The sequence below is a fragment of the Rhea pennata genome, chromosome 12 (genome assembly GCF_028389875.1).
Source record: "Rhea pennata isolate bPtePen1 chromosome 12, bPtePen1.pri, whole genome shotgun sequence".
NCBI classification, from domain to species: domain Eukaryota; kingdom Metazoa; phylum Chordata; class Aves; order Rheiformes; family Rheidae; genus Rhea; species Rhea pennata.
In genome coordinates, this window is record NC_084674.1 from 11936580 (window position 1) to 11962099 (window position 25520).

Below are 25520 nucleotides of genomic sequence, written 5' to 3' on the forward strand. Positions count from 1 at the left end.
TCTTAAGAACAGGGGAAGCAGAAAGTGAAGGGAGAATCAGGATTTTAACAGACAAATACTTGAATCAATTTAATAAATGAATAGGAAAGCTCAGTTCTGAGAATGAATGGCACAAGTGAGTTTAGTCTTGTTCAAGGCTGTGTTCCTGAAGCCACTAGACAGTTTGGCCTGAGGGCCAATGTTTGCTGTAGAAAGACCCAGAATTAATTTTCAGGGGAGGAAGAAAAGGGAGAAGCTTTAGATTCTATCATCTTTGATATACGAACAAAGAGTTATAGATTTATAGGTCAGGCATAACAGGCTAGCACTGTATGTCAACAGTTCAGAGAAGTTTGGACATGACCTGTTAAAAGGCAAAATAACTCCATCATTTACTTTGTTAGAAGTCCAGCTAATTCCAGCTAATTCTCATGACTCTCTGGACTTAGCTGGGCTTTCAATGGTTAATTCATAGTGGCTCTAGGAGTCACACTCTAGGAGTGTGTGATTCAAAATCCACTCCAGTAGTGGGCCTGTGAACTCTTTCTGAATTTCTATCTCTGTACTGAACAAACTTGCCAGCATGTCTAGCTCACATTCCAGTGAAATTGTGTTGGGCAGTGGAATAGATGACACCAAGAGAAAGATAGCTTTCTGCAACTTCTCTGCAGATGGTTGCAATTTGGAGAGTGAGGATAGGGCAGGGCTGACGTAACATAGGACCAGCCAAATTTATAAGGAATCTGTTGGAGGAAAGGGAGGAAAAAAGGAGAGAAAGTCCATGATTTAGCAGAAAACCTATGCATTGCAAGAGAAGGGTTCTAAACCCCTAAAAACTAATCCCCAAGACCCTTCTAGGACAGTAAGTAAACCAAGGCAAGAAAATACGTGATGGATATTACAATTTTTGTACTGAGGAATATGGAATTTGTTTTAGAATCCCATGCAAAATTTCCTTGTGTTGTATGCACCTGCCTCTAAAACTTAAAACTGCAGATTCAGAGCACCCTGAAGGTACAATTCAGAGAAAGATTTGCTTAAATTACTGGGAGATTTTGGAGGGATGAGTGCGTTGGGTGAAAGACCTTGAAAAGCCTTGGTAACAAACTGAAAACTTTTGTTCTGTTAAGTTGTAGGTGAGCTGAGGACAGAAACAGCATAGCAGTCTATTCAGTCCCAGAGGAGTTTGAAAACACAAGGACTTAGAGTATAAGGTCAAACACAGCAGTGTGATCAGTGTTCCGCTCCTACAGTTGTCACATCACAGCAACTTCCTAGTGTTGGTGGCTGAGTCAAATTTAATTTAGAGAAAAGGACAGTGTATATTGCATAGACTCAAAAAGAAAAATGTGCTGTACTGCTGGGCATCAGGGAGGTGTTTGTAGCCAAGTGGTGGCTGATAGCTGTGCGATAAATCAGTTATTTCTTCTGCTACTCCTCACACTGACTGCCTTAGCTTGAATGTGAAAACCAATCTTCAGAAGAAATAAGGCATATTTTACCAGCCCTAAGTATATTTACAAGCGTTTACAATCAAAGGTTTTTACTGGCAACGTTATGATGATTCTTTTGCATAGAAGAAAGTAGCCGTGAGCATCAATTAAGGGATTAAAATAACAAAACGAACCATTAATTAGAGCAGTTAAGCAATAAAATTAAACTGCTTTTAAACAGCTTCTCAATAGCCATCACTTTTAAGAAAAAACTGCGTTTAAAGACTAAGTCAAAGACTTTCCTACAAGCAGAATGTCTGCATGGGAGGATCTACTCTGAGCCATGATTCAGGAAAATATTTTGGTATGTGTTGAAACACCATTTCTGAATAAATATATTTTCCTGATTTGAACTTTAGTAGTAGTAAGTGACTTTTCTCCAGCCATAGTAAATGTAGGAAAAATTTGTTGACTTTATAATTGCAGAATTCCTGCTGGCTGAACCACTACATGGATCATACCATCACAGTTGTGGTTATTCTCTAAACTGTAGATACTCAAAGCCTCATGCTGCCATTATGAATGCCAAATGCTCTGGCTGCAAACCACTCAGTAGAGCTCATGAAGTATCTTCAGCTGATGTTGGTAGCACTGGATACAGAATGTCAGGTTAAACACACTGGTCTCCTGCGTTTTCAAATAACTAACAGCAGAACTTCAAGTCCTTATTCAGTTTTTACTTTGGAAAAAAATCAGCATAGGCAACAGTTTCTAGAATTTATTGTGACTTTATCTAAAAGCTCTTGTGATTTTTTTTAACATTCCTGAGCTACTTCCCTAGCTGATGTACATAGGCTAACTGTTTCCTGAACAAAACCTGCTCTTTGAGTTGCCAGCTACAGCAGAGAGTACCTCCTGGCAGCTCTGAGTGCTGGAGGTCATACGAACTGGCACAGCTTGCTCAGATAATGTGATTTCCCCCTCCTTAGTTGGGGGATTATCAGTAGAACTGCACAAGATATGTGAACAGGAGATAATATTTGCAAGAGAAACAACAGCCAAGTCACCAAGAAAATTGCTGTAGAAAAACAAGTTTTACCTTACATAACCTCCCCTATGCCAAACAAGAAATCTTACTTAGGACCAGATCCTGCTCTCTTTGAAATAAGTGGAAATTTTTCTATTTGCTTCATTGTGGAGGGTCAGGCCCACAAAGAGTCTAGTTTGTCTCTGTGAACAGGGTAAAGAAACAGAAGAAACATCTGAGGCAACTTGTAAGAATTTCCTGGCAGTGAAGGTACCAATAATTAACAATTAGAAAACTCTAATGCTTTGTATAAAAACATTTTAATACACATTTGCTTTCCTCCATCCATACTTGCTTCTCATGAACTGGAAAGAGAATTGTGAAATATCTGGCAAATGGAAAGGAATTCGATCTAGATTCTGGTCTCTGTCAATGTGTTCTTTCTGCTTTGTAAGTTCTGTATGTTCTGGAAGCACACTTGGGCTCAGCTAAAACAAGTCAGCAAAACAGACACTACACCTGACAGCTCTTCCTAATTTTAATACGCAGTAACACCACTTTGTACACCCTGCGGCAGTGATACTTGGGGCAGGATTACTTTCAGTTGTATCGAGTGGTGGAAGAAGAGAAGATGTATGCATATCCTGACATTTGTTTCTGTCGCAAGGGCATATTAATGCCCTGTAGGTAAAAGAAAATGTTCCGCTGTAGTTCTGTGGCAAAACACAGTCTTAGTAGGCAATTCCCCCCTCTCTCCCATGATCATAAAGGAGCTACTTGAAAGAGTTTGAATGATACAGCGCATGAAATTTCAAGAAGAGAATTTTGTCCTTTGCTATCCTAAGAGGCCTTACACGTTGCAAAGCATATCTCTGTGTCTGTTTTCTTTGGTCTGAGGAAAGGAAATAGAAAATAAGAAAACATCACGATCTCTAGCAACAAATCCCAAATTCAGGATTTGTCAGCCCTGAAATTTCTTGCCTATTTCTTACAGTTCCCACCTTGACTACTCAAAAGTTTTTCTCTTGTCAGAAATGATACTCGCGATAGCTAATGAGGGTATTGTGATCTCGATAAATTGCAGTGAGGTGGGTGTGTTACTAGTTCCAAAACAAAGAGATTACATTGAAAAAGTAGTTATTAATGGTTTGCTGCCAAACTAAATCAAAGGATATTTCCATGGGATTCTACAGATGGCTACTTTGTACCTTGCTCTGTTCAGTATTTTCACTAATGATTTATGACTAAATAGCGAGAATATGCGTGAAACTATGTGGGTTTCCAAGCTAAGAGGAATTATATGCCTTTTGGAGGCCAGTTTCATAGTTCGCAATCGTCTTGCATCATTAATTTTCACAATGCTGTGACTTCTGTGACATTACTTCTGATGCAGACAGCTGCATTATGACTTCCTTTCATGTTGACAGACTTAGTGGAGAAGCCAGAAGCTGAATAGATTTTGATGACTGAGTTAACAGATCCACAGCTAAGTTGATCAGCTGTGGAGTTGGCAGATCATCTAGTAGTAGTAGGTTATCTAGTCTCTTCAAAATGGGGTTGATAAGTGTGATTCAAAAGTGTCAAGAAGCTTTCTGTAGCATTCTCCATTATTCAGTTTCTATACGGTATCACTCTGGCAGTGTTACAAATACTGAAAATGGAACAGATTTCCTTCAAGAGTTAGAAAAAGCAGACTTACTAATTGGCGCTTTTATATCCCTCCCAAGACCTGAGCACAGAATGATCTCAGTTTTTGGGCCTGTCCTGTGGCAACAATTACGGTTGTTTTCTACATGGACTTGCTTTTGTTTTTGTTAACTACAGGCAGGAAATATCTTGTATGAGGACTCTGAACTCTTAAGAGATTGAAGCTCCTATTACTTAGGTATTTCTGTGGAGGTCTGTATTTTTCTAGCATTTTATTTAATTGTTTGACAACAGCCCAGGAAACATGAAGCTGCTTAGACCTTCATGTTATGGTATTAGCCACATTAGCCATGTAAAAACTGTGAGTCTTGAGATTTTCTCAGTCCATGTGTTCATGAAATATTTGATGTGGCCAGTGAATGAGTCAAATTATTTCTAAGCGTATAGTGTTTGTTTTTAACATCCCTCTTCTCTGTCCTATTTTAGTCTCTGTGACTGAAAGGAGAGCAGCTTCCAAGTCTTTGCCAAGAAAGATTTGCAAGATGACAAAAAGCTTTTGTTGCAATGTAGTTTGGCTGATACGAAATGTGCCACTGGTGTTCGACAGTAACAGCAGAGGCCTTTCTCTTCTGCATGTAGTCAAGATTACCATATTGTAACATGCAAAGTAATACACTTATGTAAATTCACTCATGCTAGCCATGTAGATTAAATCCTGAGGTCTGTACCTAGGTGAACTCTCCTTTCATCACTACAATCTGTAGTGATTACACTTCATCTGTAAGGATTAGATAAAATTTAGAGGGGATCCAGGAAATTGGCTCTTCCAGGAGCGGATTTTCAATGCATATTTGAAAAAGAGCTAAAGTTTAACAATTAAAATACAGAAAAGAGGAGCAAAATAATATGATCATCTCTACCCCAGACTTATATGACCTGAGAGTAGAATTTTCAGTTTTGGTTTCACACTTGTTTTGTTAATGCAGAAAAGCAAAAATTAAGGAAGGATATGATAAGAATCTTTCTGTCATATCAACAGAATGATGATCAGCTGTTCTCCATAATCATTGCAGGAGGAGGATTGAGAAGAGATCACCTTAATTTGCAGAAGATATTGTTTAGGCAGGCAGAAAAGAAGAGTTTTCAATGCCAGAATGGGAATAACTGCTGAGGGTTTCTGGGGAATCTCCTTCATCAAAAACGTTCAAAAACAAGTTCAACAAACATCCATGGGTGAATGGCTTAGATATGCTTGATCATACCTTAATGCAGGGACTTAGACTGGCTCACTTACGGTGTCTTCCAGCCTTACATCTAGGATTCTAGATGTAGTCAATGCTCTGGAAGTCCTTTCTCACTCCCTGGTGTATTTGAATCCCTGCTTAGGCAAAGACTTGCTAATATCTGTGTCTATATAAATGCTGTGATGCATCCACCCTCTTGCCTCCTGGGGCATGAGTCACTCGAGAAGTGCATTTCATCAAAACTGTTTCACATTCTGCCCTGTGAAGTCACTGATGGCACAAAAAGATTCTATTCCCTTGTAACTAATGGAAAAAAAATTAAAAGAAAATCCAATCATAGTTTACAGTGATTGTGCCAGTAATATACACAATATTGTGTTTTCCTCTTTTGATGGGCAGGGTGTTTATTCTTCTACCAGCTGGATTCATTTAGTGTGTTATTCATCTATTTGGTTTCACCATGTGTATATTTAACAGTTTGCAATAGGGAGAATGCACTCTTTAAACAGCCTTTCTCTTACACAGTTATGTCTTAATTGGATCTGTATTTGTAATTAATGGAATCTGCAAACATTATCTAGTTCTAGGATACTGTAGATGATGCTTAGATTTATACTACAGATGGAAGTGATTCAGAAATGATTTTGAAAATATTATGCAACTCATACAGTCCAAATTATCTGTACAGTATCTACCTCTCAACCTCAGAAAGTTGAAAGAAAGACAATGAATTCACATTCCAGAAGACAATAAACCAAAATGCCAAGTGTACTATAAATTTAAAGGGACAGAAATTAGCTGAAGTAGCTGAAGACAGCAGTTCCCCTCAAGCAGCGTTACGTGAATATGCATACAAACAGACCTCACACCTTCTGCACACCCAGGGGTCACACCCAGATAAAAGATTGAACAGCAATCAATCGTAGTACTATAGAAGAATACAAGGTTTGGCTCCTTTTCTTTAATCCTAACTTATTTTAACCTGAATTAGTAAAAAAGGGGGGAGTTGTTTTCACATCCTGAATATTGTACTCCATGTAGTAAAAGTAAGTAACAAAAACATAAAAGGAGCATTGTGAATTTGTGCTCATTTTGTCATTTTTTATAGATTTGGTTAGGTATCTTCCTCCTAGCTGATCCAAACATACTAAAAAAGAGTAACTCCTGGCTTTTTGCTAGCCTTTTTCTATAGGTAGAGATAGGACTAGATTGAAGACAACTTCACCACTGTAGACTCTCTCCTTTCAGAACCAATCCTGAAAGAAAATAGAAGTTTCTCTCTTCATTTTTTAGGGATACTGTTTTCATAGATCTTGTTTACTCTCTGGCTAGAGGTTTAAGTATGTAATACCTCTAGAAACACAGTCCATTCAAACGAGTCCTTCTGTGTGTGTGCCTATAGAAGAAATTCCTCTGAAATGAAACTTGTGATATCTATCAGTTCAGCTGAGAAGGAAATAATTTGGCTCTGAGACCAACTTGATAAATACTCAAGTTTAAAAATAATGGTCTAAACTGTGAACCATTGTCACCAATGCTGGACCCATGAACTGCCAATGTGGACTGCCAAAGCTTTCCTTTTCTTATCTTTTCCCTCTATTTACTTTTTTAGCTTTCCTTTTTTAGAGTATAATTTCTAGCTGATGCATAAATCCTTTATGAATCAGAAGGCAGAGTTGAATGAATACTTCAACCAAAAGCCATTTCATCAAACAAAGGTCCCATCACAATTTATAAGTATTTTCAGGTCACAAGATTTTGGAAGGACTCCTCTCTAGCAATTGATATGCATGGAAATGCAGGAAGAGTCACACAATTTTTTTTCCCCAGAAGTGCTGTAGGTTTCACTGATGTGGATTAACGGTGTTGCCCTTTTAAAGGGGGCTTAGGGAATGTTGGACAGGATCTTCTGCAAAATCTCCTCTTAAATTCACGTTCTTAGAAAGCACAAGCAGGTAACAAAGCTAGTAAATTAATGAATGTCTAGGACTCACCACATTCTCTGAGTCTCCTGTCCTGTTGGCAAGCTGGCATTCTTCTGCATGCCCGTTACAAAAACAACTTCCCCGGACAATCAGGTCATAAATAGCATAGTGGGCAAATCTTTGAGGTTTCTCTAGCAATGCTGAACCATGGCATGGACATTCCTGTCTTTTTAACAAAAGAAGACGGAGGTTGGTGAGCTTCAGAAGGTCTTGAGCCTCAAGACTATACGGATCTTCAATCTTGTTTGCTGGAGCTAAGGCGCGATAAATCACCTGAAAGATAGAATATACACATTCGGGAAAAGATGCATAACTGTCCATACACAGCAAATATTCCAAGGCAATACTCAGGAAGGAGCTCCTATTTTGAAGACTGCATAAGCAGTTGTAAGCCTGCAGCTGACCCCTGAACATCACAGCTGAGTTACTACCAGATTACCAAGCCACACCAAGTGACTTGTACCTGCTTTCATTTTGTCTCAGGTGTGAGATAGGAAACACTCTAGTTTAACTGTCTTTCCCTGGAGTTACTGAACTCAGTCACTTATTGCAGTTCAGCCAATGTGTGGTTACTTGTCAAGCTCTGATTACTTCCTCATGTTTCTGAGCCAAGTGACAACAGTGTCACTCAGAGAAATACGAGGTATATTGACCCCAATGCTGCATTAATGCCATCCACATTTATGCAAGCATTTGAGGAACATAGCTTTAGTATGAATTCTGTAGTCACGTAACTAAGGCACTAAACACATCTGTGGAACAAGTAAGAAAGTAATCAGATTTTTGGCTTGCCCAATTGAACTATTTGCTAGAAAAAACAACCTGGCTTAGGGTGAGTAGGCCTCAGAAAATACCCTGTTTTCAAACAAAACGAGCCATGTCAATAATAGGAGAGGAGAAATGGCTGCACTGCAGTGAGCTTGCAAGGCCAAGGGCTCTTTATGCCTACCTGCTGTTTAAGAACTGTTACTTTTTTACTAGGATGTCTGTGCTGTTCTGATTGCTCCCCAGTAGAGCGGTGGCTTGGTTTCAGATATCGCAGATCTGATTTGGCGTTTAACAGTGACCAAAGCAACATGTTTTATTTTAGCTCATGTACCACTCTGCCCTTCTATGTCTCTCAGGGTGTATTTGTTCCTGTTGGTTTTGTTGTGGAGAGGGTGATAATGGAGGGCTACATCACACTCCATGCCAATGAGCTAGAGAGCTGGCTGCATTCCTTCCCAGGCTTCGATGCCCTTTTTGGATGTGCTAACTCCAATTTGAGAGCTATTTTCTCCTCTAGTTGAGTTTTGCCATTGTAGCAGAGGGACTTGCCCTCGGGGTTCTTTGGTCCTGCTTTATGAGCAGTGACATTCTCTGTCTGGCTAACTCTGTCAGTAGAGTGAAAGCTTTGTTTCCATAGGGATTCCCTCTTTCTCTATCTCTGTTTTTTTCTTTTCTTTCTAGTGAACAGACCGATTTAAATACTTACAGGATGTAAAATATTTTTGTTCCCTTTTTGCTTGCAGGAGCAATAAAAGAGCTTGTGGTTCAGGCCTGGAAGATAATTCTGTTGTGTGTTGATGACACATGGGGGGATAAACCCCCTTAAAATAACAGTGTCAGCTGCCCGACTTAGCACAGAGCTATACCTGACAGTAATACAGCAAACGCAGTGGTACATTTCCCTCCTGCTCACAGCATTTTCTATTTAGTTAACTCTACTCTTTTTTCTTTTCTTTAATTCTCTTCCTTCTACTGTCAGCTATTTACAAAGCTGCAAATTGACCTGGTGGGTCAGATCAGAGGTATCTGTACTTCCTTGTTTGATGGAGCTATGGGCAAACTGCCCAGGCTGTGCAATGCAGGTGCCTGCATTCCCCTGACCGATGGAGCCATGAGAAAATAGCCCAGGCCTTTCCACCTCAATGTCTACATTCCCCTGATTAATAGAACCATAAGCAAATGACCCATTCTGTTTTGTCCAGGTGCCCAACATTCCCCTTATCAATGGATTTACAGGACAAAGACCAAATCTCTTCTGTCCAGTTCCCTTAATCTGTGGTGGTCCAGTGTTTCCGGTGGAGGCCAGTTTCATGAGCCCCTTCTCCCTCCCTCTAGGCCCACATGGAGGTGGAGTACTTTCCCAGAGCCCTGAGTACTTGGTCGTGTACAGACACGTCTTCCTCCCACATGAGTGTGCTAGTTCATCTAAGGGCAAGGCAGTGAACTGAGTGGAATTGTTCTGCAGAGCCTCCTAACCCAAAGGATCTCAAAGCAGGATTAAAAACTAACTTCTAGGATATTAATGGCTGAAAGTCCTTGTGAAGCTCTCATAAAATGCCAAAAACAGAGAAGCTAAGGGATAAAGCAGTGTGTTCAGTTGTCATTTTGTATAAGCTCAATTCTCACACTTGGCTTTCTTGCCTATGCCTTCTCTAATATACTTAGTAAAAATGTTCTCTCCTTATCTCTCCTAAGGATACCTAACAGATCACTGGCCCAAGCATATATATGTTAGAGGTGTCTTGCTCCAGAACAAGACATCTTAAGAAAGATAACCATCATGTCATTAGCCACTGAAAGATCTGTGCCAGTCCTGCCAGTGACTTCCTTATAAACACCTGGACAAGAGGCTTAATGTGTCTGTGTCCCAGGGTCCCCACTTGTGAACAGGGAATGGTAGCATGGATTTCCCTACAGGAGATAGAGAGGGAAGGTTAATAAGGGGAAGAGTATTTCATTGTGCTCTTCAGAAAGAAATGACTAGTTAATGGTCAAAGTGTTTCTTTTTACTCTAAGTCTCTGGCTTTGTGCTTCTGTTAGATGACAATGGCCTTGCTTTGTGCTATGTTAACTATGAATGAAGTCTTGCATGCTGTGCTACTAGAGACCTATTCTGTATAAATTATAACACATTTAAAGGTATGAATTCATGTTTTGGGATCTCCAGTCAATTATCCATCCTCATCATGTGTTAATTGGTATCTAGATAGTAATGAGTTCCTTAGGCCAAAGGAACTGCTGTTGGGTGCTCTTCTTTCAGTGCAATGCCATTTGCTGTCATGATGTGGTATCAGTTCTTCTTTCTTTGCTTGACAGCTTGGAAAAAGCTTAGGTTCCCTATGGGTTTGTTGTTTTGCAAATATTTTCATTTCAGGCCTTGCATCTCTTAAGGAGAGTTGCTCTGGCATTTCCAGATCCCCTTAGAACTCTAAACATCTATTTGTCAGTAGAGATGTTAATAGCTTGAATGTCCCATAGGGATTGCAACATCCTTTTAAGAAACACTAGTATTTTATTCCAGTTCAAATACAAGAGTTTGTTTATATGATTAATTCATGACATATTTTTGCTTGGAATAAGCTCAGTGGTGAGACTGGATTTGTTCATCCTTGTTTCTCCTAAAGCAAGACTTGTTAAAAGTTAAAGATCTGATTTGAATGACATAACACTAGTGAAGTCTTCTGGGAGCAGCATTTAGATGTTCTTGGATTCAACAACCACTAAGGAACTAAGCTTTCCTAACTATATATATACATATATATATACATATATATATGTATGTATATATATGTATGTATGTGTATATATATATATATGTATAAAAAGATATTGATCACTTACATAAACAAAGACATTTTGTATCAGCAGAGTCAAAGTGGATATGTTGCACCAATGTAAAGTATGTTTAGGTGGGTATTATTTTCAACCAAGGCAACACAGTTTTAATTAGTATTTAAATGAGCTTAGTAACATTATTTCAGATATGCATAAAACTTGAATGGAATTTTCTTTTTTCTCTCTCTTCTTCTGGGGGGACAGTCTCCTTGAAAATCTGGGGATTTAAACCCTTGAGTACAAGCAAGAGCGTAATATAATCACGATTTATTCGTTCATTTTTAATATTTGATTGGATATGTCTATTTACATTACAGTGGTGGTTGTTAGGTCTTCCTTAGCATATAGGTTACTCTACTGTCAAGACTAATATGTTGCAGTCCATAATTTATATTATTTAGTCTCCTAAGTACATTGATTTAAATGATTGTAGGGTGGGATCATTTTTTAGAACAGATCTGATATCTCACCTTACATGCCTCTGAATTATTTATCCATTAAGGCATAGTTTACCTAAAAAAAAGACCCTACCTCCCCTTTTTTCTTCCATACTAAAAGCATATGATGGTATTTTAAATGCATATATTTGGAGTTTTGGTTCCCTGAGAAGAAACGAGTCCCTAATTAAGAGACAGACTGCTGCTGGTTGTATATATTGGCTTCTAATTTTGCATTGCCCAAGGAAGGATTTTATTACTGTAAAAAAGAAAGATGTGTCACTAGAGCCAAAATACAGACTTGGGAATCTGACTGCTTGTTCAAAGCCCCAGCACAATTGTTCAGTATAAATTTCAGCAAATACTTTGTCCTTATTCTGGTCTGGACTGCTAGTGATTTCAGTAGGAATCAGAGAAGGTTACTGCATACTCTGCTTACATGTTTTCTTAAATGGGACACAGGTACTCAAGTATTTCACAGGAGAGGAAGAAGATTAGTAAATTTGTCTATAAAATTCTCTGGGGTTTCCTATAGAGGGATACTTCATATGTGCAAAATTTTAATAATAATAGGTAAAAGATAAGAGTATAACAATCACAACCATTTCTACACAAATGTTTGAAAGATCTTTATATTAGAAATAGATCTAAGTTTTAATAAACTCCCAGAGTCATGAGCTGTGGGAAGGGACACTTGTCACTGTATTATCTGCTCTTTTTTTTTTTTAATTGACAATTACATTGTGCTTTCAAAGCCTCTGAGGCAGATTCCTTCCATACACATGAGCATTTGATTCTGCCTTTTGCTTAGCTTAAGAGAAGCATGATTAATGTTTATTTCTCAGGGATATTTTACATATTTGCAGTTTTTCAGTATTTTCTTGTAAAGGAGATTGAGAGAATATAGTGAAAAAGGAAATATATTTCTATAATTAAGATGCAAGCTCTGAGAAGAGCTTCCCAGTTTTGTTCACCATAAGGTTATGTCTCATCTAATTAAGTCTTTATCTGTTATCCAGCTCCACAAAGCTCTATTCTTTTTTTTTGCTGTAACAGTCTGCTCTGCAATCCCCCAGTGTTTTCTCTAAACGTCAGTGTGTAGCTTTCATAAAAGCAGCATACACACAGCTAGAGAAGAAAATGTGCTGCTGATTAAGACTGCTAAGGGCTGAACAGCTTAAGGACAACCTAGAAAGCTTTCAGTTTCCACAGAAATGGGTAGAAGATGAGGGCATTCAGCACTTCCATAGAGAGCCTCAACTCTTTATGGAAATACATCCTAATTCCTGAGTTTCCCTTATAATCAGAAACTGACACTGGAGCTAAATGCTGAGTAGGACATTCATGCTTATCTCCATATCTGCTATCAAGCGCATATTTGTCATTCTCATTTTTGAAAGACAATCAGCTCTGCCTCAAAAAGATGGTCTCTATCCTGTCCTCTCCTGACCTTTTTAAGAGCAAGGAGGTTTGGAGAATGCTATAAGTTTGCAAAGCTAAAAAAGACAGCCACTGTTAGAGGATCTGTTTTACTGTACGCAAGTTGGCACAGCTTCACAGGGGTGATGTTTTATCACCAGTTAAGAGGATCATCTTCATTCCAGAGCCAGTGTCTCAGATTTTTGATTTCTTGCCATTCACTGAGTCTATGTTTTGCTTCTCCGTCCCTGATGCAGATAATTCTGTTTTCTTAACCTGATCTTCCAGCCAGTATTAGTCAGAAAAGATGTGGACACAACAAAGATTCCCCTTACTGCAAGCTCATAGCCTTAGGTCAAGGAATATGAGTCATAATTGGAGGGCTATGGTAATGCATGGCCTCCTACAAAAGAAGATCCTTGGGAAGAATAAGAATTTGATATTTCAAATCATACTTAAGCTACGCTGATCATGTTGCACACAATCAATCAGGTTGATGAGGACAAAAATGTCTGTGTGTTTATACTAGGCCTGTCAGAAGGAAGCTGCAGTAAACACTCTCATCAGTCCTAAATCCTCTTCACTGACAGATTTTTTATGTGAGTTGATTTTGTTCATAAAGGAATAGTAAACAACGTGTCTTAGAATTTTTCCTACCTGAAAACAAATATCCTCTGACCAATTTGACAGAGCCTCTTGACTTAAATTCATTCTTCCATCTTGTAGGACAGTGCCAACACAAATGTGGTCTTTTTCCTCTTTTGAAATACTGTTAGGAACATGAAGAAAGCTAGCTATGCTCTTAGCTGTTCTCTTAGCTATTAGAAGGCTAGTCTTGGTGATTCATAGACAGCATTTTTAATCAAGATCCACTGCTTTTCTGTTCTTCTAGAGAGTAAAATTTAGAAACTAGTTAAATATGGAATATGACAGTTTGTTAAAGGAATAATTGTGAGTTTATTTTTTTTAATGTCTGTGATCTGGGTAAACCCAGTTACTATCAACACAGTAGCATCCTGAATTCATTCTGTGTTTTCCACAACAGAAAGAGTCAATGTCCCTTCAATCTGCATTTGCTTTGATGTTATTCCAGTAATCTAGTGTGGCATTAATATTAATATTTAAACATTACTGCCAGTATCACAGTGGGGAAAGAATACACAGACGAGGTTAGAGGCAGGCAGATCTGAAGAGCCAAGCAGACTTTTTCTCCTCCTCAAACTTAGTGTTTCCTGTAGGTTCAGGTTATCCACAGATGTAAATCCCAATGTCTGTGTAGAAAGGCAAGGTTTGTAGGGAAAAATAGTATCTTTTGTCAAACCAGCTAATGTAGATGGAATGCAATACCTAAAGTACTGTGCACGAAAACTATTTTAAAGTTGCAGTCTGTGTACAGGGAATGGATGCAGTTCCCTCTGTTCCACACAACATCATCTTGCAAGAGCTTGTGAGGCCCAGAGAACGTTTCCATGCTGCCACTGCAGTGCAGCATCATTTTTCATTATGAGAAATTATATTTGCTCTGAAATGGTGCAGGGCAGCATGAGGGGTTCTCTGATTCACACAATTCTGCTGGGAACTGGACTGAGAATGAAGAAACTAATTCCACACTGTCTGCTGAATTGTCAGAAAAGTTAAAACACTTAGTCACTATCAGTGTCAACAGGACTAGAGCCGTATTCTCATGGGAGACGATCCATCACTCATAAATGGGGCCACTTATACCTCTAGCTCTTGGCTGAAACCTTACACATGAACAGATGTAGAGAAATATACAGTCTCACCATGACAGCGATGTGGGAACAACCGTAGAGCAAACAGCAAGTGCTCTTCTGCCTGGAGTCTGGAAATTACAGCCACGAATACCTAAGATTCATAACATTTTAGATATGATTTTTTTCTCAGCTGAGACTTTAAGAAAGGTCATGGCTGCAACCTCACTAAGCTTTTATGAAAGAGGGTGAGATGGAAAACTGATTTGATATCTACTGCCTACTATGTCAGGAAATGCAGAAATAATGCTCAAGAAAATAACTGTCTTTCTGGCTAGGTACCAAATATCTCTGAAATGGTTCATTACAAACCAGGTCAGAGCAGGACACTTGGTACTCTCCTGAAGTTCACTTGCCAGGGATGGTAATCCTGGACCAGTCTCATGTCAGTTCAAATTCCCCTCAGACACAAACCCTTGAGCCCATTAATTCTTCCTCCAGGGAAGCAGGGCCTGGCAGTGCTATCTGCTTGTTTACACTGCTGGTGTTAACTGCTTCCTCTCAACTTGCCTCTGCATTTTATCTCCTCTACAGTTCAAGTTAAAAGAAATGCTGAACAGACAGCCCTAGTCATAACACTCAGGCATGTCCCTTCAGGAGTGACTAATCCCTCCTGGAATCCTTTCCGGCTGGAAGATGGAATAACCCAAGCATCGTGAGACTTTGAGAGGCCTGGTGAGTGCTGGACAATTCACTCAAAGCATCGTGAGACTTTGAGAGGCCTGGTGAGTGCTGGACAATTCACTCCTTGCATCTCAGCTGCTAGGAGTTCAACCTTGTGATGTGCTGGGCATGTTTCTTTTCAGTGACCCCACTGCTGTATGAGATCAGACCTGTAAGAAGCAACTGAAACCTTAATGGTGACCTCATGAATTATTGATGTTGCTATTTAATGAGGTATGTATGTTTGCAGGGATTCTCCTTTGTTTACCAAAAGGCATGAAGACTGTAGAAGAAAAGCCTGAAAAAAGACAGCAAAAATTGTGGGTACTTGGAACAGAGTCAGGTACATTCTACAGAAAGCCTTATCTTTGGCCTGGTTTGGTATCTGTGTGCAAGTGGTCCCGCTCTGTAGTAAGCATTGCTCAGGGAGCCCTTGTAGATGGGGAGGGGCAGCAGAGGTCTCCAATGGCAGTGCAGAGGCAAAGACCTTCCATAGGGTTGGCTGTGGCTTCTGTTTAAACAGCTTAGCAGTTGTTGAAGAAGACAAAACTACATCTCATCACACCACGTGTTGCTTTGACACTTGCAGAGTATGTTTAGGAAAATGATTTAAAATCTTTTAGCTACAATTGCTGTGGACTTCAGTCCCTAAAGAGGTCACCACAGGCTCAAAATGGAAAATGAACAGGTCTTCTGCGCAAGGCACATTTAACACGTTGCCATAGGAACCAGTTACCTAATTCAGGCATACACAGTTATTCTTGCCCCCAGTGAATTCCAGTAATGGGTTTATTATATCACACTTCATTGGTGTCATCTGTCACCCAGACATTCATATAAATGAACCAGCCTTTAATTTTATGCTGTCTTCCACTAGGCAGACCCAGTAATGGGTGGATCTTCTTTTGGGTCTTGTGGTTGTAAACTGGTCAGTTTTATATCCAGGTTTGCATGCTAATGGCTTCTTTTCATGCAAATATCATCGTTGAGGAAGAACATTTGTTTTCATTTCCTGATATTCAGGTTTATTAAAAATGAGCTCTTAATCTCTAAGATCTTTGAGAGCACATGCTGTCAGGGAGCAGGTCGAAGCATTCCGAACCCTTTTTTCCCCAGATGGTGTCTGAACTGCAAGTCACACTAATGTCTGATGCAATGTTGTGGTCATTTCTCCTTTTGTTTGGGAGAGAGTTTTGATTTACGTTAGCTGAACTGAAGGTTCATTTTAGGCTTCATGACTGAGTAGTATAGTGCTTTGTTTACTAGAAAAACAGACGGATAGACAGCTTGATAAAAAAAGATCTCAGTAGCATTTCCTGTAGATGCATTTGCAGTAGGTACACAGACATTAAAAAGATGGAGTTGTTTTTTAATTCATGATGTTATGTTGGGGACTGGTATTTTGTAGCTGAAGAGCATAACAGTAACTAATCTTCCTACAGAATAAATATTAGAAACACTTGTTTCCCATTTAATACAAAATTTGTTGTAGTGTTATAAGTCAACAAGCAAAACATAAAGTACTTAACAGGCTGGTCTGGACCTAAGATATGCTGGTGGAGGATTTTCACTGAGAAGTTTTTGCAAGCTTGGTGTTGATTTCGCAGAGCTGTTGGGTTTAAAAGTAAATGCAACTAGAAAAAAACATAAGAGCAGCTAGCTAGAGAGGCAAGAAAAAAAAAGGCTGGAGAGTGATTCACTTGCAACAGGCTGGCTTTTTGATGAGCCGTCAGCTAGGAAAGGAGGCTTCAAACATTGTGCAAAGAAACCACCTTGCTCAAAACTTACTGAGTTCTGGAAAGCAGGACAGTGTGGATGCTCTTTGTCAAAAACCAGGATTGGCTGACCTCTTCAACACCTTCTTTTCTGAATACAAATTATTTGTGAGAGTGAGTACTGGCTAACTGTTTAGATAAAAACTGGGACCATTGGAACAGAGAGCCAATTTCCAATTAAGCTGGAGCTTCAGTTAAACTCAAATAGACCAGTCAGTAGAGATGTTCACAGGTGTCAAAGATGGCTGAAAAATCAAAAGAATTCTCAAAAGAACATATGATGTCACAGGAGAAGTAAAAAAGGTGTCTGGTGATTTCCAAGAAAAAGTTGGGTGGGACATGACCTTTTGGTAGGACTCCAGTGAGTGGAATACTCACTACAGCAGTGAATTTGAAGTGCTGGACAGACTGGGAAGCTCATCTGTGAAAATTTCTACCTTGAATGGCAATACCGATCAATATATAAACCAAGAGGCTTGCCACAAAAAGCCAGGAATAGCCTGGTAAACTTGGAACCTAGTAACAGCTGAGTTTCACAAGAATTTAAAGAAAGACCTGAAAAATGTCTTCTTGAAGAAAATCAAGGATCACTGCTATACTGGAAATTTGCCGTTTGAAGATAGAATTGGATTAGTCAGAAAACTTCAGCAAAACGGTATATTTAAAACAGTTTTCTACCTCATTTGCAACCCAGAGAGGCTGCATTGTGCTAACTCAAAATAAAACATCACTGTCTCTGAAGAGAAGACTCTGTAACAAGCTTATTGTGTTATGATAGGCAAGTGGGTGGATGGACAGAAAAAAAAGGCTTCATTTTTAAAAACAGCTTGACTATGTTATTCCTAATGAACTTCACTTGAATATTCCAGATGTGATTCAAACTCTTGATGTGATGTTCAGAGCCATCTGTCAGTCTGAGCTGGCCTGGATTCTGCAAAAATTTGAAAACAAAAGGGAAAAAAGGAACTGTACTGGAACTGGCAAAAGTCCTGTGGAGACTTAAGTTTTTGGCATATCTACTAACAGCAAGGGCTTCTAAGAACGGTAAGAAACCAGCATAAACATGCTCACCTGGCTTGCAGATCAAGACAAATGAAAGAAGATAAAATACTCAGAGAGGCTAGAAAATGCTTTGTAGTTTGTTTCTTTCCTTGCAGCTATTAAAAAAATACTGTACATAGTATTATAAACAAGTGAGTCAGTAAGCTGCATATCCAGTGATTCCCCCAGTAAATATTAAGGCCACTAAGCTGAACTGGCAAAGTCTGGAAGAATGAGTATCAGAATCCCTATTTTCATTTAGATTTCAGCATTGTGCAGCTTTGGGAGATTAGCTTATCGGTGTAAAACTGATCTGTGAAATGCAAGAGATTGGTGAGAACAGGCTCAAACACAGCAGCTAATAGACCATGCTAAACAAGTGAGAGAATTAGAGGATCCTTATTGGTCTCAAATGGCAACAATGACTGAGGAAGGAACAATCAGCCAAAAACTGAGTCTGAAAACTGGAGCACAGGAATTGGAACAGGAAGTTTGGATAGCAAACATAATTAATGAGCTAATAGTTCGTGTGGATTTCACTGGACGAGTAGTGGTGAAACAAATGCCAGGAATGCTGTAGATCTGAACCCCAGAGCAGGGGGTTTAATAAATGCCGGAGTAAAAGAAAACTGCAAATGGGGCATTAGGAAGTCATCTCCATGCATTTTTAATTCTCCATTCCCTAATGTATGACACCTTCCGTCTCAATTCTACTTCATCTCAGATGGTATGGAGATCCATACCAGTCAGAGGTGAAAGATAAGGGAAAATTTAAAACTGATAAGTGATACGCCTTAACTTAATGATATACTGTGTTCTCTTATGATATTGCTACATCACCATCAAAATATATTTTGCTTTCATTCTAGTATCCTCATAGTTTCTCTCCTTCTCAGTTTCCTGTTGTGCTGCCAGGGGAAACCTTTCTCAGTGGTCTTGAAGGAGCACCAGAGTGTACTCAGAAGGAGATGCCTCTCAGTTTATGGATGCATATAAGTTATTATAATTTTAACACCTCCTTTCACACCTACATTCTCAGCCAGCCAACCTGGAATCTTGTTCCGTGATGCATCCCACATGGGTTTTAAATCTAAGTGCTCTTAGTAAGTCCTCTCCTTTTTGATTACTTTTGTGCCCTGTTAAAAAGGAATTTATATGTCTTCTGAAAGCAAATAGGCAGTACCTAAGAAAATTCTGACTGTCATGCACTGGAAATGATGTCAACCCTTTCAGTAGAGAAAGCCGACATTTGTCTCAGAGAATTAATTAGCATGTGAGCTGGAAACAGTTTTGATCATTCCAGAAATGTTGTCCACTTGTGATGTGAGCTCATCAGCTCTCCAAGGCTTAGTCAGTATCAGTAGTAGGATAGGTCAGAGGGGAGGTGAAAAGAAAGCAGAGAACACTGCAGAAAGTAGTGGGGTGGATTCAGTCAGTAACCTGCTACCTTCCAAGTCACTTCTGAGTTGGTGCCTGAGAGACTGCCCTGATGACATTTGTAAAATCTTTAAAATATGTTGTAAAACTTCAGTTTGGAGATGTGTTGGCCAAAATCCTGTGAAATTTGCAGTAACAGTGTCACTCAAGCAAATCTGATCAGATTTCACTTTAAATGATTACACTCTGCCTCCCTATATTTTCGTTCACAAAAGAATTTGCTGCGTCATATTGCTGGCCTGAAAAGTCGGATGCAGTTGTACCCTTGTCACAGTGATATTTCATGAATTAGTTAAGAGGCCTCTATAAAGTCTATCCAGAACTTCAGAATCCTCTTGGATTAATATGCTGTGAAATAGTATTTGTTAAATTGCTGTATAGATCTATGTGGGCTGCTTTATAGCTTCAGCTTTCCATCCCGTGGAAGAAGTGTCCTCTGTATGTATTCAATTAATTAAACAGTTCATGAAAGTATTTGGGATCTGTAAGGGTACGACCTATACGTATTTGACTGTTCTTACTGTTGCTAGTATTTTCTGTCATCTACTACCACAGTGTAAATTGATTAAGCATACACATGTTCATTTTAGTGTACTTGCTGCCCAAGTTGACAGAATCATTTTGATATGTAATCACAACGGCTTGTGTTGGATTAATGTTTTATTATTTGATTTTCTACCATCTACTTAGCTTATTCTAGCAGCAACACATGGTTATTTTCCAAAGTTAAGTAAGCACAAAACCCAACATAGTGCAGGGAAACAGGGGATACTATACTAGAACAAAATGGTTTGCATTTAAGGCTAAGGCCTTTAGCTCAAACCTTGGATTCTATTCCTTACTCTACCAGAATTGCCATATTTTACCACAAACCACTTCACCTTTATGTGCTTCTCTTTCCCCATCTGTGGAATAGCAACAGGACCCTAATATGTGTACTGAAGATCATTAAATAGAACTTGTAAATACTTCCAGATTTTTGATTGGAAGGCATACAGAAATGGAAAATGATATTAGATGCCTAGATTCTGTATTGACGTGGCAAGTGAAATCTCTGTACAGAAGACATTTGGATGTATTTGACATAAATGTGTCATATTGACTGACTAGCAGAATTGCTACTCCAGCAACAAGACAGTTCAGCAGATGATTTACTCCAGATTTCCAATATGCAGAGATGTTTCCCGATCTGTTGCACAAAGATGAACGTAGTCTCTCTGTATTGCTGCCTCCCTGTCTCTGGTGTAGTACACTAGATCCTTTCTTCTTGAGTGCATTTTGAAGTGTGCTGCTGAAATCACTGTGTTTTTTAAAGCCTATCTGGACCTCTCACCTCACACCTGAGCTTAATTTGTAGCAAAATATTACTGCCAAATCTGTTTGATCATTTCCAGACGGGGAAACCAAGAAAAGGTTTGTGACTTCTCTAGGGAAGAGAGAAGGAAGTGAAAGGACTCCAGCTGCTGGTGTGACTACAGGAATGTCTCATAATCTCCCTGTGAACCTTCATGCCTCTTCTGTAAAAAGATACCAATGACATTTACCTTTTTTTCCCATCTAAATTGTTTTGAGACTGATGAATGAGAAGGGTTATAGCTGCACCATGTACCTTATTAATAAGCAGTTTCTAATGTTCTTCTCAGAGGAATTTATCAGAGTAATCATAAGTTATTTAAAAAGAAAACTGTTTGCATCTAATGCACATCAAAATACTTATACCAAAGGAGAACTTCCTCCCTGTGTTGAATAGTGAAACATGGCTGCTCGCTTTCAGTTCTTGTTTCTAAATAGTTTCCTTTCTGGAGCCTATGCCCTGATATTTTATCAGAGTTGACCCTCCCAGCAGGAACAGTCTGCATTGAAAGTTATGGACAGAATGCATTTAAATGTCATCCAAACATCTAGAACCTTTTATACAGACAAAAGAGATAATTACAGGATGCAGTTCATGTCCTCCTACAGTAGAAAACCATTTCAGATAAATTAGGCTCTACAAATGCCTATATTTCTCTAGATTTTGATGGAATTTTAGTTCAGCTATTGGCCTCTGCAATGTAAAATTAGGAAATGTTAGTTCTATCCTATGCAATTCTCGTAAAAGAGATCATTACATCATTTCCATTCATTTTCATTCACATATTTCTGTTCTCCTTCCCCTTTATTTTCTTAACATAAAGACTTTGGGGAGGGGCTGCCTTTCTTAATGTATATGGACAGTGTCCCTTTGAGCACAAACTTGCTGATTTTCATCTTAGCTTTAGCTGTTCAACATTAAACATTATCCAAACTTTGCTTACTGCTTACCTCTCCTCTGGTACAGGGCACCGCATCTGAATACCTGGAAGTACACATAGAGCCCTCCTCAATGAGATCATCCTGGAGCCCAAAAGTAGCTGTACAGTTGGCAGAGAAATATTTGTAGGGCCTCCAAGTCTGGCCATAGTCCTGGGACCTTTCCAACACCATCGCAGCTGGGCGAGGTGACTTGAACACAGCTATGACATGGGTCAGATAGAATTCAGTTTCAAAGTCCAGCCTGATTTCTTCCCTGTGTACCCCTTGGGCAGACTGCCACCAGGAGATGGGGTTTGCAAAGAAATCATCTGTCATGTCAGCAGGGAGATGGGAGTTATCAGGCTGGTTGGCATTGCACTTGGTGCAGCGAGGCTGTCCGCAGCCACGGGAAGGCTGATGGAGGAGATTCTGATCTGGGTAGAAGCAGTACAGTTCTGTGCTGTTCTGCCCACATGTGGTGAGAGTGGCTGGTGTCCTCCCTGTTGCAAGGTTGCCCACCGGAGGGTTGCATGAACGACCATTGCAGCGGAAGGCTCGTAGCCTCACAGAATCTGAAAGACAGGCAAGAGAAATGAAAATAAGCAGAATTTCCTAGATGATTCTTAGGCTCTAAAACCACTGACTGCACAAATTTTGGGGCTCTCTTACTGCACCCAACAGTACTCAATGTAAAGAAAGCTATTTCATTTTTTCACACAAAGTTTTGAGGGCATTTCTTGATAAATCTAATCCTTGTTTTAGGTGCCTAAGTCATGGACAGATGTCTTCTGAAAACTCAACTGCTACCTGTGGGCATTTGAAGGTCTACCTTTGATTTCTGTTAAAAACGCATTTGCGTTAGTCTCTTGAACTGTGTTTAAATATAGAAATTCTGGTTTTCTTACTTTCACTTTAGCAAAGCTCCATATCTAAGGACTTAATCTATTCAATACATTTATTTTCATTGCAATCAGAGAGTGAAGCCAAACTGTACTACACAGTGTAGGTACCTTAAAAAAAGGATGATTTCTGTCCAACAGATTACAGACACTGTTTATACATACAGACACCTAAAATAAAGCATGTATCTCTATAGTATAGTAATGCATAACTAGCCTAATTTTGAGAGGTGTTGAGTTTCTGCCACTCCAACTGAGATTAGCTGGAGTTGTTAATACTTAGCAGCCCTGAAAATCACATCTCTGTTTTGTTTAAATGCTTTAATATGGAGGCAGACGACTATATGCTGTTTGCCAAGTTTACAAATATTGGCAAACAAGCATTTTTTGTATATTCATTATAGATACCTATTTATTTCTAAATGAATAAAAGGTAGGGATAACTGAAAAAGTCATAATATTGTTTGGAAATCAGTAATGCCTTGTGACACTGGATCACAGGTCATTCCCAAAACCTTATTACCAAACTGGAGAAAACTGCTTTTCTAATGACATACAGTGTACTCTTTGCATCTTAATAGTCTAGAAGGAATTAAAGACTGACCTTGCAAGGTCATAAATCTAATCCAAGAGGTCACAAGTCAGATGGCTTGATGCAAGTCCTACAGGAAATGACCCTTCCAAAGAAACATAGGATGACTGTAAACCCTTAGTAATCTAGCAGCAGTTCAAAGGTCAGCTGTTAGTTCAAGATCCTAAGTCAAATTTTAAAATCCCTTCTCAGTTTATGTTCAATCTTTCCTCAGGCAAAACTTGTTTTAAAATCAAGTTAGACCACAAAAAAGATGTTCTGGTTCAGCCTTATAAAAATACCCCAATTTTAAGTGTACTGGAGTGAAACTGATGTCCTTCTTTTCCAAACGATTGTTTAAGGTGAAAAAATGTGTCCATCTTGCATGGCTTTGCCTTTGAGTTGCTTCTGTCCTTAATCTCCTAGTGACATTTCTTCACAGCACAGAAAAGAAGGATCAGGGATGAATGCTGTTCTGGAAAACACCTCATGCATTTTGCATCCCAGGATTCAGGCGCCGACCCAAGTCATGGTATGTCCAGTGAATACCAGTGAATGGGGTGTGGCATTTTAGCTTACATGCAGCAAAGTTAAGCTTAAATTTTAGATAGCAAGGAAGAAGATAGTCCAAAAATGCTCTTGACTGCTCTTATAAACTAGTGGAAACCACCCTCAAAAGAACTTGGACTTAATGTGTGTTTGCCTTGCATGCATTTTAAGCAGCAGCCTCAGGAGAGAGGAGGGGTCTGGAGCTACAGTAAGTTTCCTTCTGGTGGAGGTGGTGTTCCAGTAGTGGGTGGGATGGGCTGGCCAGACTTATCCTAGTTTTCCAGTGATGTCCTAGGGGGTTGTTAGAGCTCAGAGGGCAGCAATACCTGAGTTAGGTGTGCACCTAATAATCCCAGGATCAAAGCAATGCAAGTCACCCCTCCTCAGTCGCATCACCCTTTGTGCCAGCATGGAGGTGAATTTTCATGAGAAAGGAGGAATTGCAGAAGTTACCTGGAGAGCAAAGGAAGGAAGATGGTGGTGTTTGTTTCTCAGTCCTTTTCTTTGCTTCTTGACTTCAGCTGAGCTTACTCTCAACTGATTCTTAGCACAATGGTAGATCCTCCACCAAGCCCTCACGCTGTTCTGACTGCTGACTGCCATTTCAATATACTTTTTTTTCTGATTATGAACTTGTAATTCCATCTGAACCTAATACAGGGGAATTATATTAGGGGAACCTAATTATAGGGGAACATCAGGAGTTTCCAAGGTCTTATCTGGAAGCTGACTTGCAGTATTTTGAGCATTTTTTTTTCCTGAGCAAGGACTTGGGTTCCCACAAAAGCTTTTTAGAACTTCCCTACTTTTTGCAGAGCATCTGAGGTCTCAAATTTCTGTCTGCTCAGGAGGGTGAATTCCTCTAAGTAGCACAAGAGTTTCTGAAAAAAGATAAATATATTCTTGCAGATGAACAAAAATTTTATGAGTTGTAGCTGCAATGCCTCAAGATTGTCTTTGGAAGTGGCATTTTGGTATTTGACTTGTTCCTGTTTGGTAAAAATGACTGTAAATGTATAAAGTATAGCAATTCCTATGTTTATGGTAGATTGGATATTACCTGATTTTGCTCAGTGCTGCACAAAGGTATCATCTTTGCCTACAGAGAATTTATGTTGGACTTTGAACAAGCATTCGCTATGACAGGAGTCTAGGGCACTTAGTTTCGATCAAGACTGGGCTCATGTTACAAATCCCATTGAAATATGGATAAGCATGTCCTGTAACTAAAAGAAAGTCCATCTTTATTGATGTATCACACCATGAAAGCTTTCACAGAGGAAATTGGATGCTGCTGTTCTAAACTGAAGGAGCTGCATAAGGGAAGCTTTGCAGACAAGAATGGGAGAAAGAAAAAAAAAAGGAAACTTTTTTAAAAGGCAATTGCTGCTTCTTTTATTGCCGATAAATGGGCTACCAGTCTTGTACTGAGTTTTTCAGCTTTATTTATATGAACCTGGAAAGGCAGGAAGAATGTGGTCAATCTCCTGATCAGGAGGCGCAAGAAGGTTTAACTGCTCTGCCTGCTAATGCAGCAACATCAATAAATAGTTCCTGTCTGTGAACTGCTGTGTCATTAGGAAAATGAGAGAAGAACAACATGCAAATTAGTGGAAGGGAGGTTGAGAGAAGGAGAGAGACTGGAAAACAAAATCTATAGTCAATTTGCATTTAAAGAAATCAATTGGCAGAACGTTGCCTGGCCACAAGGATAGCACAGCCTGTCCATCACTCACTGAATCTGTGGAAACAACACGAAATGTGT

At 39.3% G+C, this 25520-nt stretch overlaps 1 protein-coding gene across 2 annotated transcripts in view; it reads right to left on the reverse strand.

The window, feature by feature from the left end:
• The window catches only part of LOC134145820 (netrin-4-like), a 57246-nt gene that overhangs the window by 27288 nt on the left and 4438 nt on the right, over positions 1–25520 (reverse strand). For both annotated transcript variants that reach the window (XM_062585743.1, XM_062585742.1), the window contains exons 2-3: positions 21767–22308; positions 7325–7588 (exon numbers count right to left, since the gene is read on the reverse strand). In XM_062585743.1, the coding sequence (XP_062441727.1) occupies positions 7325–7588; positions 21767–22308 (806 nt within the window). The remainder of the gene's footprint in view (positions 1–7324; positions 7589–21766; positions 22309–25520) is intronic.